The 18,211-nt window shown below is 42.1% G+C and overlaps 1 protein-coding gene across 1 annotated transcript in view; it reads right to left on the bottom strand.

Moving 5' to 3' along the window:
• LOC149239421 (uncharacterized) overlaps positions 1-17,913 on the bottom strand; it is a 37,766-nt gene extending 19,853 nt beyond the window's left edge. Inside the window, exon 1 of the mRNA XM_089369854.1 lies at positions 17,535-17,913. Coding sequence (XP_089225980.1) covers positions 17,535-17,913 — 379 coding nt within the window. The remainder of the gene's footprint in view (positions 1-17,534) is intronic.
• Between the last annotated feature and the right edge of the window lie 298 nt (positions 17,914-18,211).

Here is an 18,211-nt window from a genome sequence, read left to right on the forward strand (position 1 = left end):
GTATTGGTCAGCAATGACTGGGGAAAATGGGAAAAGGGGTAAATCACTTTATGGTAGCAAGTCGCTCTTGAACATGACACTTTCACTTCATCTCTATGACTATTTGGGTTGGGTTATCTACTTGATGGTTATCATACCTATGGTATATCACACCATCCATAACTTTGGTTTTGGGTCAATGCTACCAATTCATTCAGCGTCGCTGAAATGTTAAAGAGAAGTCACTCAGTAAACTTCATCCTTTGCAATACTCATAAACCTTCATTTTCATGACCGCCATTCCTGAACCTTGTGTTGTTAGCCACATTTTATCTTCTAAATCATTACACTTGTTTCATGTTGTTGATGGGGGATACATCAAGACACTCCTGCGACGAGTCATTTCTTGTCGACATCAAAACATTATCCAATAAGTTGACTTACAAACACCCTTCCAGTACCTTGAGGCTTGCATACATCAATGACAAGTTTCTCGCTTCTAGTGATAGGTTTAAATCACAAGCCTTTGACCGAAAGACTTTGTATGGTGTTCGACATCAAAATATTTATTCACACCATGCAGAATGTGCTGTAGTACTTGAGAACCATTATCATTATCAGTGAGTTCTCTCGTGTCTGTTAACAGCTTACATCATTGGCTAGTAATCAGACGGTGTCTTCCCATGTTCAACTTCAGATCACATTTTCACATGGTTAGACTAGTACTTTAGTGAATGATTGGACGAGATAGAAGACCCCAGATCTAGTTTCATCCATCCAGGCTACGATTTCAGGAGAGTACTAAATCATCTGTATGATGGCTTTACACAGATGGTCATCCTATCATGGGTCTATATCTGTAGACGACTATCTGATTTATGTACATGTAATGAAAAGTTTATATGCTGAGTATGGGTATGCCTTCCCTTAGCAATTCATGAAAAAATTCAAAGATATCATGATATTATGTATTGTAATCGATGCAGGTCACCGTCCGCTTCAGATCTTCCCCATCACATCATAAAGCATATCACTCGACATTATCATTTTCAAATTCATGCTTTAGGGGGAAACTGTTACAAGTCTATTTGGGAACATCACTCCCGACATTCAGTTCAATACAATTAGGTCTCATCAAACCCTAATTTAGTTGTTACACGCCCTAGACAAGTCATCAAATTGAATGCTTCCATCCATGAAAGTTTCCTAGCTTGAAACCCTGCTGAAATGCCTCCTGGGGACACCAGTATAGTCTTGGTAAGGGGTAACTGCACTGCAAAGTAGGCAGGCCCATTTAGGAATGCATTACAGTGCACTCAGGTCCTCTAATATAGAGCATTCTAAAAGGATGCCCAACTCTTATCTCATCCTATGAGGTCGAATTTGGATAGGCTATGGATCAATTAGCCCTCTATCCTCTCATCCCTTTCTCCATGGAAACTAACTCCAATTTTGGAAAGCCATTCAATGCCCAATTTATGACATAACCACCTCCATTTCCCTATAAATTGACCACTCATCATAGTGATCAGGAGGCTGGAATTTGAAGATTGTAGAGAAATACTGTTGGTTTGAGATTTGAGTTCATGTCAAGTAATGTTATGCTGCTAGATTGGTGTGATTTTGGTGTGACGAGGGTTGGACTGAAGTTGGATGAGTGACATGGGATCGAACCACATTGGGTGTAACTCTTTCTTCTACAATAATAAAGTTGTTTATTCCTTTTATCATATTCTTGTTCATATCTATGATGATTATGTGTTTCAATGTTGTCGATTCCATTGGTCTATAGTAGATAGATCATGTATGCTTTGATCATTGTAATTTTCTATTTCTATTGGTAGGTACGAATTGAGCAAATTCAGTTCAAGTGGGAGCAATGGGAGCAATTCAAAAGAGATCAAGGAAGAGAAAGATCACAAGTAAGTTCCTTCATCTCATCCATCTATAATAGGAAAAGGTTAAACCAATTTATTTCTATTGTTCTAAGTGTAGCTACCCACTTAGGGAAAATGTGTTTATCCGTAGATACAAATTCCATATAACACCTGCATCTCCTATTTCATGTCTGCCAACATATCTGGTCCAATAAATACTCTGCTAACTGGATCACTCGAACTAATAGGAGTGTTACAATTCCACCCACATAGTACCTCAAAATGACTCATCCTCAATGACTCCTAATAACCGTTGTTGTATCTGAAATATACCAAAGGGAGATACTTTTCCCACTTACTCTGCTGATGCATCACATACATCCTCAACATGTCCTCTAACATCCGGCTGACCCTATTTGTTTGTCCATATGTATGCGGATGATAAGCTTTGTTTAAGGCCAACTCTGTGCCCAAACCTAAAAATAACTCCTTCCAAAACTTGGAAGTGAACTTTATATCCTTGTCCGACACAATATTGTTCAAAACACCATTTAGTCTAACCACATCTCTGATGAAAACTTGTGCCACATTGCTAGATGAGTATATAGACTTCACCAGAATGAAGTGTGCAGCGTTTGTTAACTGTCCACAATGAACATAATGGAATCATGTTGTTTTAATGTCTTCGGAAACCTTGTTATGAAATCCATGTAAATGACCTCCCATTTCCACTCAGGAATCACAATCGGCTGTAGTAGACCACCTAGATGTTTACACTCTGCTTTCACTCGCTAACAATCAAAGCATCTTGCTACGAAATCTGCTACATCCCTCTTCAAATTCGGCCAATAGTAATACCTCTTCACCACTTTCAGTGTCCTATGATAACCCATGTGACATGAATATGGTTTCACATGAAACTCCCTCAAGAACACCTTCCTGAGTTCACTACTATCTGGTACATATATGCTATCTTGGAACCTGACCAATCCATCTGCTGTAAGACAATAGTCCATGCCCTGTGAACCTGCACCTACCTATACTTGTACTACCACCTGTACTTGTACCACTACATGTACCTGTACTTGCACCTGTACTTGTACCATGACCTGTACCTGTACCTCTACTATCACCCTGCTGCAACCTTTGCACAATCTCCATATACCTGACATCCTATTATCCTGCCTGCAAGATCCTATCCTGTAAGTTCGTCCCATAAGAGCTCACAGCTGCTAAGTGATGTACCTGTATCCATCTACTGAGATAATATTCCACCCTATTATCTTTACCCTTGATGTACCTGATCTTGAAGTGATCTTGGCCAACCATCTAGCTTGCCTGGCATTCATATTCAACTGGTCAAACAAATACCTCAACCCAATGTGATCACTCATAAGCACAAACTGCCTGCCAACAAGATAGTGCCTCCACATATTCAATGCATGTATAATAATTTCTAACTCAAGATCATGTGTTGGGTAGTTTTTCTCATTCTTATTTAGTTTTCCGGGACTGATAACATACCACCCGTCCATCCTGATTAAGGAATCCACCAAGCCCTCCCTTGCAAGAATCTATGCATACTGTTAATGTCAGCATTTTCATATTGCCAATAGTGATAAAAAATCCTCTTTTCATATCTTATTAGGTTCCCATTTTGAAATTTTTGTCATTCCACTAGGTCGTCATGCAAAAATTTGGTCACTGAAGGTTGAATTAGGGTTTCCTTTACTCCTTTTAGAAATTTACCCCTTTCTGGCTCATTTCAACCTTGTTGAGTATCCATTGTCCATAAAGTTAATCACATCATGCCATCACATCAATCATGTCATCTTGAAATTCAGTCCTTCAAGGTCTCATTAGGTCTTTTAGGGTTTTTCAAGGTTTCATTAGGTCATTATGGTTTCCAAGGTTCCAATAAAACTCCATTCCATTGCATAAGACTGAAAAGTAAAGGGTGATCAAATAACATCTCTTCACCATGTGAAGATGATTTGTAAAGAGAAATGCTTATTTCATCATGTAATTTTATGTTCACTATATGTAATAAGTACTATTCCTAAGCTGCCAACTCAATCTCTATCTGTCAACTTCATTAAAGAAAAGTCAAATTCAAAGAGTTCTCAAAGACCATCAAAATATGTTAAAGGAAATAGTCAAGTGAAAGATTAATGAATGCCAAAGGGAGTTGTCTTTTCGTAAGGGTGTCCAAATCATCATTTTCCACAAGCATTCAACCCTAATTTCCTCTCCCACTGAGCTAGGGTTGGCTGTGGAATCAGAGACATCTGAGTAGAGGAGGCCTAAGGGAGGTGATTTTGGCAAGTATGAGGCCATTCTAACTCATAAACATCATGCCTCCATCATTTTTCAGGAATTCATTCCAAGGGACAAATCATTTTCCACACATAGGGCCAATTTTGCTTCCAAGTATGTTTCCAACCAAACAGAGATGAATTTTACAAAAGTGAGAGAGGTTTTTGTCCATAATAGTCCAAGGATGAAAAAATTCCTTCGTTTTTTACACAAGTGTTATGGTTTTGGAGAAATGTAAAAAATACAGTTGCTACAAGAGAGTTGTTGCACTTCTGGAGTGCCCTTGGGAAAATCATTTTTTATCCTAGCGAGTGTGTCCAAATGACTTTCTTGATGAGTAAAATGATAACAATGAAGAAAGATATTTCCAATGAGCTATCATGAGCTCAATTTGGAGTTGATAAATACCTCCAAAAGTTTCTTGCAAGATCACACTTCTTTTTTGCACCCTCATTCTGCACATTTTGACCAGTCTTGGGAGGTTGAGTTTTGGACAAGGCAAATGAGCTCCAAATTGAAAACTGAAGACATGCCCAGAAATTATACTTGAAGGGATTTCCAACAAGCCATCTTGGAGAAAATTTGGACACTAGGAAGGCACCTAAAAGTAGCCCTGAACTTGGAGGGCACGTTTGATAAAGAAAGGGTGTGTTTGACAAAGAGAGGGCGTGTTTGACAGTCAACCCAGATTTTCACTGTTTCACTCCAAATTGATTTTCACCTATGGTAAATTGATGTTTTACTCATGTAATTGATAAGGATGATGTAATTATCATTTTTTTACTATTACATAGGGTAATTGCAGTAGGTAAATCAAGTAGATGAGGTGTAATGAATCAGTTCATTTAAGATAGGAATGAGTCACTTGGACCATCCTACAAGTTAGCTATCAGTTCAGATTTTTGTGTAATATCTTCCTCATCTCATGGATTCGACCCATGAGGATGCGGGGAAGTCATTTTCATGTCTATTTAGTCCCTTTCTTCACCATAGAGAAGGGTTGGACTCAGTTGGATGTTATACTATTGATAAGAGACACTAGTGTAATTAGTATTTGGCAGAATTTAATGAATGAGTTGCAGCTATTTTGGTGGAATACCTGTGGTATGTAATTTTGACATAATTTCTTCTTATGTTTCATATGTTTGGATGTTTTTAACTCCCATGTTTCAGTTCACTTCTATGATATGTTGATTTTCAAGTTGATGAGCAGAATACATCTTAGATGCTCTGTTTTGGGAAATCTTCATAATTTGTCCAGTTTCTTCAGTTTAGAAAGAATACATGCTTGTCTTTCTCTTTATAGCACCTCAACGGTCTTATCCATCTCACTTCAGAAACTTAAAGTTTTTGAGTGCCCACCTACCTTGCTCCATCAGATATCTACAATCATACCCTTATTTGCCCTGACCTAGTTTTTTTTTACCTAATCCTTTTCCAACAACCCCACCAAATCAAATCAAATAATCTTTGCACATCATACCTAGCCTAAAACCCTAATTCATCCAGCCCTCTTGGCTGTGATTCTTTGGAGAGAGCCCTATTTGGCTTGGTAGGGCTAGCTACCAAGTCAAAAGGTTGGTCTGTGGTTACCTCAGTTGGACTCTTTCTTAGCCTTGGAGATCCGGAGGAGTGATAACGCATACCACAAAATCTTTGTCCGGATCTGCAATCTGTAGTGCTGGTGCATGTGTCAACAACTGCTTAAACTACTCAAATCTAGCCTCGCACTCCTCTGTCCATTCAAACTTCTTACCTTTCCTTTGAAATGATGTAATAGGATAAGGAATATGTGATAAGTTCATGATGAACCTCCTATAATAGCCTGCCAGACCCATGAAATATCTCACCTCATCCACACTCATAGGACCTACCCACTCCATGATGGCCCTTATCTTCTCTAGATCCACTACAATTCCCTCCTCGGAGACTACATGCCCCAAGTAGTGTACCTTAGTCTGAACGAAACTACACTTGCTAGGCTTAGCATACAACTGGTGCTCTCTCAACAATCTCAACACTGTTGCAAAGTTCTCGGTGTGCTCTTCCTAATTTTTAGAATATACTAGTATATCATCAATGAACACAATAACAAACTTATCCAAATATGGATGGAACACACTATTCATCAAACACATGAATCTAGTTGGAGCATTAGTTAAGCCAAACGGAACAACAACAAACTCATAATGCCTATACCTAGTCATGAACGCAGTCTTGTAAATGTCTTCTTCTTTGATCCGTACCTAATGGTATCTGGATCTCAAGTTAATCTTTAAGAGCACTGCTACTCCCTTCAGCTGATCAAATAAGTAATCAATCCTTGTAAAAGGATATCTGTTCTTGATAGTCACTATTTTCAACTACCTGTAATCAATGCATAATCGGAGGGTACCATCTTTTTTCCTCACAAACAAGACCAGTGTGCCCCAAGGTGACACACTTGGCCTAATGTATCCCTTGTCAAATGTTTTTGTCAACTGTAATTTTAACTCAACCAACTCAGGCATGCTCATCCTTAAAGGTGCTTTAGATGCTGGGGCTACCCCTAGCACTAAATCAATAAAAAAGTATACCTCCCTATGAGGTGGAAAATCTGTAATGTCCTCAGGAAATATATCCTAAAACTATTGTAACACTGGGTATCTACTCAACACATCTGCATCCTCAACCTCCTTATCCTTATCAATAGAAATGTGTACTGCAAATAGCTTGCACCCTTTTCTGTGGCTACGCTTTGCTTGCACAGTTGTAAACATCCTAACTGATGTGGATTTATTCTTACCTTGAAAGACTCTTGGTTCTCCATTGTCATCAACAAACTCAATAGCTTTGTCATAGTAGTCAACCTTGGTTCTATGAAGATACAACCAATCCATGCCAAACAACATACTGTGTGATGCCAATGGTAACACATTCAAATGTGTTGTTGTAGGAGTACCATTTAAATCAAATGCACAAGCTCTTACCCAATGATGAACTCGCTTCTTTATACCTGTAGCCAATTGCACTAACCAAGACTCTACATGCAATTCCTTATTCAGACCACAAGTTGTAGTGGCTACAACAACCCTCAATTTTTTTTCCTTAGCCTGTTTTGGAGACTCCCCTACCAACCTTCACAACAGCTTGACTTGCTTCGTCAAGTCCTCAAGCTTCAGTGTCTTTCTTGCTCAAAGGCAGCCTGTTGATCACAATTTGATCTTTTTCCTTCACAGGTTGCTCACCCAGACTTGGTCTAGCTGCAGGCTGAGCAACTTCCCCTTGAAAATTATGCATTTCTGGAGGGAAACTAGCCTTCCCTCCATAATTTGTGTAATCCTCTTTGACACCCTGCTGGGCTCCAAGATTTTGCAATCCTACTAGCCAACCCTCCCACCAAGATTTGCGCAAATTTTCCCCAGCATCAGGCTGTTTAACCAAGGATTTGCACAAATTTGGGTAGAAGTTAGTGCCTCTGCCTAGAAATTTCACAAATCTCCTGGGCACCCAGCCCAGCTCCCAGACATAAATGCACACTTTTCTCGAGTAGTATCTTGCATGTGCAGCTGAGTTAACCGGTTCCCTCCGGGACCGAGAAAAATTGACTTGCATGCATGTGATGCTTCTCCTAAGGCAACATGCAAAGGCATCCCTTGTCTCAGGGAGCTATGTTTAGTAGTTGGAGGTTACATTCAAGGATCATTTCATAAACCTACCACCAAGTGTCGCTTCCCCTAGATTTGTGGCATGCATGTCACAAACTTGATGTTATCAAAACTCGTCAACAAGACGCTACAAAGATAATTCCTCAAATCAACCTTGTGGCTCTAACATCCCACATCACATCTAGGAGTAGTCGACACATTCAGCTCAATTGTTTCAGGGTAAGCTCACTTCCCATGCTTTATGTTGCATTTCTGTCGCTTTTTGTGTTTTCTCTTGTGGGAGTACTGTTTGCTTGATTTATTTGAACACTTGATGTTGTTTACATGTATACTAGCTTGTCCTAGCTCTGTTTTAGTTTTCGTTGCTATCTCATCGCTGTCGCACGCATGAAACTGTTTTGCACGAACTTTTGCCCTACTGGTGAACTGCCTCACCCACATGCATGTTTATCTTCTTGCTGAATATTTCATTCATGTTTCACATGTAATATCGATCACTTCTGCTATCACTTAGTGTCACCATGCATTCACTGACTTATCTACTTTCAGTTGCTCGCCGGTGAGTCGGGCCAACCTTGGCCCGGGCTCTGCCTTCACCAAGGCTGCATTGCGCAATTTGGGAAAGGAAGGCTCACCTTCCTCTCCAGATTTTCAAATTCCTGCCTAGCACTGGCCTCTGGGACTGTTTTGCGCATTTCTAGAAGACAATGGCTGCTTGGCCCAAGAAATTGTGCAAATCTGTCCCTGGGCTAGTAGTCCTTCCCAGCTGAAATTGCGCATTACGCAATCCCAGTAGTCAGTAGCCGGACTAGACTATGCATTGTGCAATTCTAGCAGTCAGTCAGCCACCCATCAGCCCAGACTTTGCATTGTGCAGTCTTGGTAGTTGGTCTCCTGACCTCCTGGTCGAAATTGCACAATCTTCATGATTATTCACCCAGGTATGTTGCAAGTCAGTTCTCATGTTCATTTTGGTTTTCGACAAACAAATTGCTTGCTATGAGTGTTTCCATGTCTCCAAGTATCACAATGTTCATCTACCTCTCAATAGTACAGGTACAATGGTTTCCAAGAGAGCAAAGATGAAGCCACTGTTCATAGCACACTTGGGGATGCAATTGATCAAGTGTCCATGGACTTAGCTACTCACGAAGACATCAAGTTGTTCATGGACAAGGACATCAAGCAACAACATCACAATGAGTAGCATCATGAACAATAGTTGTAGGTAGTATACTGAATGCAACAAATGTAGCGAATGCAAGAGGAAGGTTGTTGAAAACATAGAGGCGGAGCAAAGTTGCAAGAACAAGCAGATCTACTGATAATGACAGAAACTTTGGAAACTCAGGCTATGAAGTGATGGGAGACATGAAGATTGCGTGAAGGTAGAAGATGGAACAAAGAAGGAGTTTCATGTGCTGAAGAAGCAACTCAGGAAGAACATGAAGCTGCATAAACAGTCCAATGAGTTGCAGCAGGAATAGGAACAACAGTGGGCACAACATGCACTCACGGATGAAACTATGCCAGTACAAGTTAAGGATCCATCCCAACAACTAACACAGAGCAAACATGGTGACTAGTGTTGTTGATTGCATCCAAAGGATCCAATAGCATGCATGTTGTTGAGTGCACGCATGCTATCCAACCCATTCAACACACTCACCAAGGCGAAGACAAGAAGCAAGTCCAACTGGGGTTGAACATGTACTTCGGCAAGTTGATGTGCATGACCACTAATACACACTTGAAGATTAGCACACACACTATACATCATTGTGTTTTAGGTTCAACCATACCCAAGAAGACCATGCACATGTTAGCAGATGAGTTGGATGAAAGGGGCCGAACCAATGCACTGGTTGCAATGAAGGCAAGAGTTCGATTCAACAAGATGTCACCATGAGGTGCACACACACCATCACAGATGACCAAGATTAGCATCAGCTCACCACCTTCACTATCACGAGCATGTCAAAGAGTTGGTCTCATCACAACGGACCGGGTGTTAGTGATGTCTTGCAAGGCTCACTGAAGCCATTTTCTCACATGAGTACACGTGCATTGTAATGTTGAGTCATGTCAAGTGTAAGTCAAGTGTCAATGGTTGGATGTAACAGTCATAGAGTAGGTGAAGAGTCATGAGGGTAGTTGAACTGTTAGGAATGTCAAGGGTCGCCCCAACCTTTTCTATAAATAGTCCCTCATAACTCATTGTATAGGCTTTTGGTCAGCCAAGCTTCTACTAAGACTATCTTGAAGAAAGCTTGGACAATATTGTAACACGCCTTGGCTTCTCCACTGCACAGATCTAGTACATCTCTTTGGAGGAGCAGGTAGATGTGGCTGTAACATTCCACTGTTGGGGCTAACAGGTTTACATGGTGTATTGTATGATTGTGACTTACACTTCTTTAATAATAAGAGCCAACACGTTTTCATGCATATGTTGTTATTGTAGTTGGACTGTTCCGGTTGCCTTAATGATATATGTTTTTTAACTTACGTACTTGTATATGAACTGGTTTATATGAAATTATATGAATATTGTTGTTAACGTGTTGCATGTGTTGTTAATGCTATCATCGTCTGTGTCGACTGCTCTACTGGACATTAGATAGACCTTTCTCATGGACCTTGCTATATCAACTGTCACACTTGTCTTGGACCGATCTGTGAGTGCTGTTCATGTTATCGTACCTTGTCTATTGTGACTACCGCATCCAAGTGCACTGCTCAGTCGGAAGTTTTGCATGTCCTTTGTGTGGTGTGTTCCTAGCTGAGTTGGGACTGATCCCTTTCAACTTGGAACTCACTTTCACCTTCCTCTCCCTTCGAAGTGTTGGAATCTCTCGTACACATTCCTTGACTCTCTATAGCAATCGCACCCTTGCTACTGACAGAGTTATCTTACTTGCCTATGTGCGACATCACAGTCAAGGCATTACCTTATGGCCTAGTGCTGGGACTCTTACATCAAATGGCTTGAGGTCTAATTGGGACTTCTTACTGGGGAGATCCCCTTGACATGTTGGCAGGTCCAACACCATCAACATTTGTAGCGCTAGAAGGAGGGCCTGATGACAAGTAGTGTCCTCTCATCCAGTTTTGAACCTTTTCATATCTTTCATGGAGTCTTGCATTCTTCTTCCCCCAAGGTGTTTTTCAAATCGTGAAGATCTCTCCCTCTTGGGGAAGCTTTTCAATCTCTTGTGCACTCACACATATGATGGTGAAGGAAAAGTGGCCTGGCTTGAGCACTGACATAACTTTATTTCCATGATTTATGAGGAAGATGAGTTTATTGACGAACAGGCCGGGTTGCTGCTCACATACAAACTTCACGAGTCTCCATTTCATTGGGTGCTCAACCTACTAGATGAAACCATTCACTCATGTGAGAACTTCTATGATCTTATCGAAGACACGTTCTATCAATTTGATCTAGACCATCTTGACCGGAAACTATTACAGCAATGGAGGGATCTGCATGAATCCGTTATTGATTTTTGGCAGCACTTTTGTGAGTTGCAGTTTCAGGCTCCAAGGAGCCAGATGATGTTCGCTTACCTATGGGACCAGTTTGAGTACTGTCTTAAGAAATATACCCATCCCAAGAGGAATCTTGATGTCAATCCTTGCTCAACCTTCTTCTTTGATGGAACTGTGCAATCCCATGTGGGAGCATGCATTGTCTTAATGGACTATTCGCCTCCTTTTCATTCAATAGTTCCACCATCACCCAATGATGCTGAGGATCATGTTTGCACATATGTTCATTCTTCACACCCTACCAACATCACTCCACTCAAATTTCGCGCAAAGTTGGTTGTGAGTCCTTCGTGTTCCCATATGCATTCTTTTCTTTGACCTCCGTCTTTGCACTCAGATATTCCTCTGGATGATGCTGTCTTGTGTTCATCCATTCCAGACTCTTCACTTGTTGTGAATGAGGAGCAACCCACTGACGGAGTTGGTGTTGCACGACCAACATGTGACTTCATTCATGAAGAGTATGAGTGGTAGCTTGAACATCAACACTTGGTGAAGGATGACTCCATTCTGTCCGAGCCCCCTACATTCTTTCCTAGCTTCTTTGGTGAACCTGCCATCCATGATTTTGCATGTGTGTCTTCATCCACAGATGTACCCATTTTTGATCACTTGCACAACTCACTGGATGCTAGTCTATCATTCGACAACAAAGAGGATAAGTTAGTCATTGAAGATCCACTTGATCCTTCATCTGTCTTTTCTAGAAACACAGAGGATAAGTTCGTTCGCTTTTCATCTACCCCTCTGTTTAATTCATCTGATCATGAGAATGCCAAAGAATTCATTGATTTTTCTGATCATGGTAGTCGTGATCCATTTTCTACCATTTTTTATCACGATCATGAATCTATCATAGTTGATCTTTTGAAGCCACCGGTTTATGATGATCTACTTGACGATGAAGTTTAGACACCCAAGAATATCGAGGCACTTTAGGTCGAGCTGATGGTTATGTCAGGACCTCGCTCTCTTGGGGTTAGTCTCACTTCCGATCATGAAAATGTCTCATCACTCATTTGTATGCATTGAAGATCCATCTCACTCACAGATCGCACTTCCTCCACTTGAACTGTACGATCCCATTGTTCATGCATTGGGGGAGTCTTACATTGCAAGAACTCGTTCACGATGCAAGTTATCTTTATTTCTTTCGTTGCTTGCATGTCTTAGTCAAGAGTGTGCTTTTGCTTCAAAGTTGCACGTAGTGTCACACAACATCATGACAAGTCCACAGACCGTCCGTCATGCACATGCACTCGCTTATGTACCGTGGTCACTTTGAAACACAAAGTGTGGCTGTCTTCACTGTTATATCTCTCTTGTATGCTAGTCTGCGCAACTGGGTTACTCGCGGACCAAGCCTTCACCCACATGGGTCTACCAATGCGCTAGTGGCTGCATTGGAAGTATCACTTCATGTTATCAGGCCCATGCACCGTTAGTGTAGGAGTAGGAATAGTGTTTGCTTTCAATTGTTTGCTTGCATGCTTGTTTTATTTCATGCTTTGATTTCTTGATTGTTTGCTTGCTTGTTTGTTTGCTTGCTTTGCTCTCATTTTTGCTTCTACTTTTGCTTGGCTTTGTTTTTAGTTCGTTCGCTTATTTTGTTCGTAGATTAGTTCACATGAAACCATGTGTGACTCATGAAACGAGCTGGGTAAAGTACAAGAGGGTTTGTACAACTATCACTACTTGGTTATTTGTCATCTTGCCTCTGTATGATGAACTTGTTACTATTAGTCCATGATACGTCGAAGGAAAATACGTACTCTTCAAAGTGAACCTTGGTGTAAACAAAACGCTTGCGTGCTAACTAGTGTCACCTTCTCTAGTCGATTATTTTTGGGTTAACCCTTGTCAGCTCAGTCAAGTAGATTAAGGTGAGGGGGAAAACCTTAATAGGCACATTAGAGATATAATAAACTAATTCTATGCTGGAACAACCTCCTTTGCTCTCAATAACTTAGGATCCCTAATCTGCCTCTGAAATGAATAAGTGCTATGCACAATGAAAATGAAAAGATGAAAATTCAAAAAATTCAAAATGAAAAATGAATAAGGCGAAAGAAGAGAAATGCTTCCTATGCATGGGGGTGATCCAAGTAACTCCATCGAGGTACTGACCAAGCTCACTGGTAGTGGAGCCATGCTTGTGTTCCTATGTGACTCCACTGGGGTACTATCCAAACCTGCTGGCAGTGGAGCAATACCAGAGATGAAACTAAGACTCTGACGACTATACTGCTTGTGCACCTATATACCTCTCAACCCCAATCGAAAAAACTGTGTTGCCTTGGCTTGGAATGTGTGTCAATCGACCAATATTTTGGCAGATGCTACACCTTACATCAAGCTAGTGTGAAACCAAGATAAGATAAGATCTGAACAATATTTCTGGAGGTGTTAGACTCGTTTTTCACAAACAAGGTCCATTCAGAAAGTTGGAGTTCTACCAGTGTGTCGCCAAGTGTTGTAGCGGCTACAACCACCCTCCAAAATTTTTCCTTAGCCTATTTTGAAGCCTCTCCTATCAACCTTCACGGCAGCTTGCCTTGCTTCCTCAAGTCCTCAAGCTTCAATGTCTTTCTTGCTCAAAGGCAGCCTGTCAATCACAGTGTGATATTTTTCCTTCACAAGTTGCTCACTCGGACTTGGTCCAGCTACAAGCTGAGTAGCTTCCCCTTGAAAATTGCGCATTTCTAGAGGGAAACCAACTTTCCCTCCAGAAATTGTGAAATCCTCTCTGAAAACCTGTTGGGCTCCAAGATTGCGCAATCCTGCCAGCCAACTCTCCCAGTAGGATTTGCGCAAATTTTGCTAGAAGCAGGCTATTTAGCCTAGGATTTGCACAAATCTAGGTAGTAGTCAGTTGCTCTACCTAGAAATTGCGTAAATCTCCTGGGTAGCATGCCCAGTTCCCAGTCGGAAACACGCATTTTTCTCTAGCAGTCAAACAATATCTTGCATGTGTAGCTGAGTTGATCGGTTCCCTCTGGGACTGAGCAAAACTGACTTGCATGCATGGGCTGCTTCTCCCAAGGTAGCATGAAAAGGCATCCCTTGTTTCAGGGAGCTATGTTTAGCAGTTGGAGGTTACATGCAAGGATCATTTCAGAAACTTCCCAGCAAGTGTCTGTTCCCTTAGATTTGTGGCATGCACTTCATAACCTTGATGTTATCAAAATTCATCAACTAGATGCTGCAGAGCTCATTCCTCACATCAACCTTGTAGCTCTAACATCCAACATCACATCTAGGAGTAGTCGACACATTCAACTCAGATGCTTCGGGGTAAGATTGCTTCCCATGCCTTGTGTTGGATTTCTGTCTCTTTTTGTGTTTTCACTTGTGGGAGTATAGTTTGCTTAATTTATTTGAACACTTGCTGTCATTTACATGTATACTAGCTTGTCCTAGATATGTTTCAGTTTTTGTTGCTATCTCACTGCTGTCGCATGCATGAAATTGTTTTGGACGGACTTTCGCCCAACCAGCAAACTGCCTCACTCACATTCATGTTGATCTTCTTGCTGAATCTTTCATTCATGTGTCGCATGTATTGTCAATAACTTTTGCTATCACTTAGTGTCGCCATGCATTCACTGACTTACTTGCTTTCAGTTTCTCGTCGATGAGTCGGGCCAAGCTTGGCCCGAGCTCTGCTTTCACCAAGGCTGCATTGCACAATTTGGGAAAGAAAGGTTCACCTTCCTCTCCAGATTTGTGCATTCCTGCCTAGCATTGGCTTCTAGGACTGTTTTGCGCATTTTTGGAGGACAGTGGCTGCTTGGCCCAAGAAATTGCGCAAATTTGTCCCTGGGCCAGCAGTCCTTCCCAACTAGAATTGTGCATTATGCAATCCCAACATTCAACATCTAGATTGGACTGTGCATTTTGGAGTTCCAACAGTTAGTCAGTCTCCTAGCAGCCCGAATTGTGCCTTATCCAGTCTTGGTAGTCGGTCTCTCGACCTCCTGGTCGAAATTGTGCAACCTTCATGATCATTCACCCAGGTATGTTGCAAGTGAGCTCTCATGTTCATTTTGGTTTTCGACTGATATATTGCTTCCTATGAGTGTTGTAATATACCCTGGTATCATAGGTTTTCATTTGCCTCTCAACAGTACAGGTACAATGGTTTCCAAGAGAGCAGAGATGAAGACACCATTTAGAGCATGCTTGGGGATGTAGTCGATCAAGTGTCCACGAGCTTACCTACTCACGAAGACATCAAGTTGTTCAAGGGCTGTTGGCTTATTGGGGCCTGACCTAGGTTCGGAAGTGTTTTGGCCAAACAAATCTTGCACTACTGGCCCTTTCAGCAACAATCCGTGGAGCGCAGACTGAAGTCTCACCTGTGGTAGTATGGGAGGGTGTTGGAACTAGGTTTCCACAGCCTAAGGATGTCTTGATGAGGCCTGGAGAGGTTGTGAACCGATCTGCACATTCGCGCTACGCTGCATAGCTGTCTGGCCCTTGCGTAGCTTTGCGACAAGGCACTTCCTAGATTCCTTATTATTATTATGGTTATTATAGATCTGATCTAATTCTTAGAGTCTTAATCAAGAATTCCATAATTTTAACCAGCGCGTGCAACCATAAATCTTAAAGATATTCATAAAACCATAATATAATAATAAACATACAGATCTGTGATCAGATGCACAATAATTCATAAAAACTTATCTTTATTAATCCTCTGTTTCAGTACAATCCAATTCTGCCCTGCACACTCAGCTACAGGGGTTCGCGCACACAGTTGTGGACACTACCAAGCCTCTGTGTACACAATTGCAGAGCCTACACTAAGTACTACCAACTCGGACTCGGACTTACAAACTTAGAGCAATCTTGCTTTTACAAACCCATACACTTAAGGTCTTAAGCTAAGCTACCTTCTACCCTTAGAGCCTCACTCTATTTATACATTCCCATGGTCTGCGGACCATGGGTAGGTTGACTCACTTTCTATTATCTTACATTATTTTCTGGTGGACAACATTTTGACTTGACCCATTACAATTCGCACTTCGTGCACTTCGCGGAACTTTTACCATACTATTACCCAAAATTGTGGGTTTTAAGCCCCAAAACCATTACGCAGGGAATCCGCTGCCCAATAGGCTCCCAACACAATCATCGTGACTCATCCTGAGTCACTTGGCTAGTGCGGTGATCTTCACGCAGAGGTCATCCAACCACTTCTGCACTTCGCTTACATCCACAACACATTCTTCCGCCATTTGTTGTACCCGTTGTGCGCAAGCCTTCGATGCGTCATTATCAATTTCACTTGCTTGTATGAGTTTGTATACTGCCTGCATGTGTGCTAGCTTTCCCTCGATGTTGGCGGTGACCACGAATGCCTCATCAAGCCAAGGCTGGATGCGTTCTTTAAGCACTGCTTCTTTCTGGCGAGCAGCGTCGACTTGTGCCTTGAGAGCATGGGCCTCCCTCATCTTGGCCAATCGCTGAGTAATGGAAACTGTCTACACAGTCCCCTAGACATTATCATAGGCCTGCTGCAACTCCCGTGTTTCTGTCTCTAACCACTGTAATGTTGGGTCTTCTTGCAGTGATGTGAGCATAAGAAGGGACTGATCCAACAATCCCATGCAATCTTGTACAACGTGCTCTATCACTTCCAACCCTGCTTGAATGGTGTAGCGGCGCCGCTCTCTGACTTCTAGTGGTGTAGGGGTCTGTGCTCTCAACCTTAGCTCCACGATTTGCAAGTTCAACTCCAACTAAGCTTTCACGGCCTCCTATTGTGCCCTACAGAATCCTGCTGCCATGTGATGAATCTTTTCGGTTGTTGGGAGTTCCACTGGCATAGCCAGTTCTGGTACACTGCTATAGAACTCTACCACGGCCTATTCCAATCCTTGGTTGTGTGCAACCAAGTCATCGCGCTGTAGACTGATTTCCTCCAGATTTCCCTTTTGCTCCATTAAGACCTAGAGGGTGTGGCCTTCCTTCACGCAGAGCTCAACGGTTACCCCATCCTGCAACTAGTATAGGGTCTCTCTAGGAAGGGCGACCAAATTCAACCCCCAACCCCTCATGTCACCTTCAACCTCTGCTAAGACGACGCCTGCTGGTAACACTACAGTATTAATTGTGAGGGAGTGCACCATCTACTTAGCTACGAATGTACCTTCCGCAAGGTTCGACATCATCCCTCCTAGGGGTCGCACCTGTAATGCCTGCAACTGTGCTCTAAGTACCCCCAACACAGTTTTCTGCTCCATCATCAACTCCTCCAGAGCACCCTTAGTGACATCGTGTACTGGTTCACTTCTGGCAAGAAAATCTCCCTCCAAGGTCTTTGCTGTCTTTGTCTTTTTGCGTGTAGGTGGCTGCTCCTGGATGCGCGGCCTCTTAAGTTGGGTCGATGTTGTGGTTAGGTTCGTGTGTTCCTGTGTCTCAACTTCCCCCTGTATGTCCATCTTTATGGACATTTCCTGATCCTCCACAATCTCTTCGGCAGGCACAATGGTGGTTTTTGTTGCTGCATTGGTCACCTCCTGCTGCATGGCTGCTTTCTGTTCCTGGCACGTTCTTTCCGCCAACTTTGTGATGCGTAGCTTGATTTCCTTCTTCCGCTACTATGCTGAAATCTTTTCTAATTTGGCCAAGTCCAAGGCGTGCCGCTCCAAAGGCCATGCCGCCATCGCCTCAAAAATTACATCATCAGTTGCAATGAACAAAAGCTTCACCCATGTTCGAGTTGGATCCTTTCGCGCCCGGATATACAGATTATGCATATCCGCCTTGAACTCGGCCGCGCTTTGCAAACTATTGTATACTGTCAGGGATAACCACAGTCTGCGG

This window comes from Pinus tabuliformis, chromosome 8 (assembly GCF_031772625.1).
Source record: "Pinus tabuliformis cultivar Carrire ecotype Pingquan chromosome 8, CPIR1, whole genome shotgun sequence".
Lineage (NCBI taxonomy): Eukaryota > Viridiplantae > Streptophyta > Pinopsida > Pinales > Pinaceae > Pinus > Pinus tabuliformis.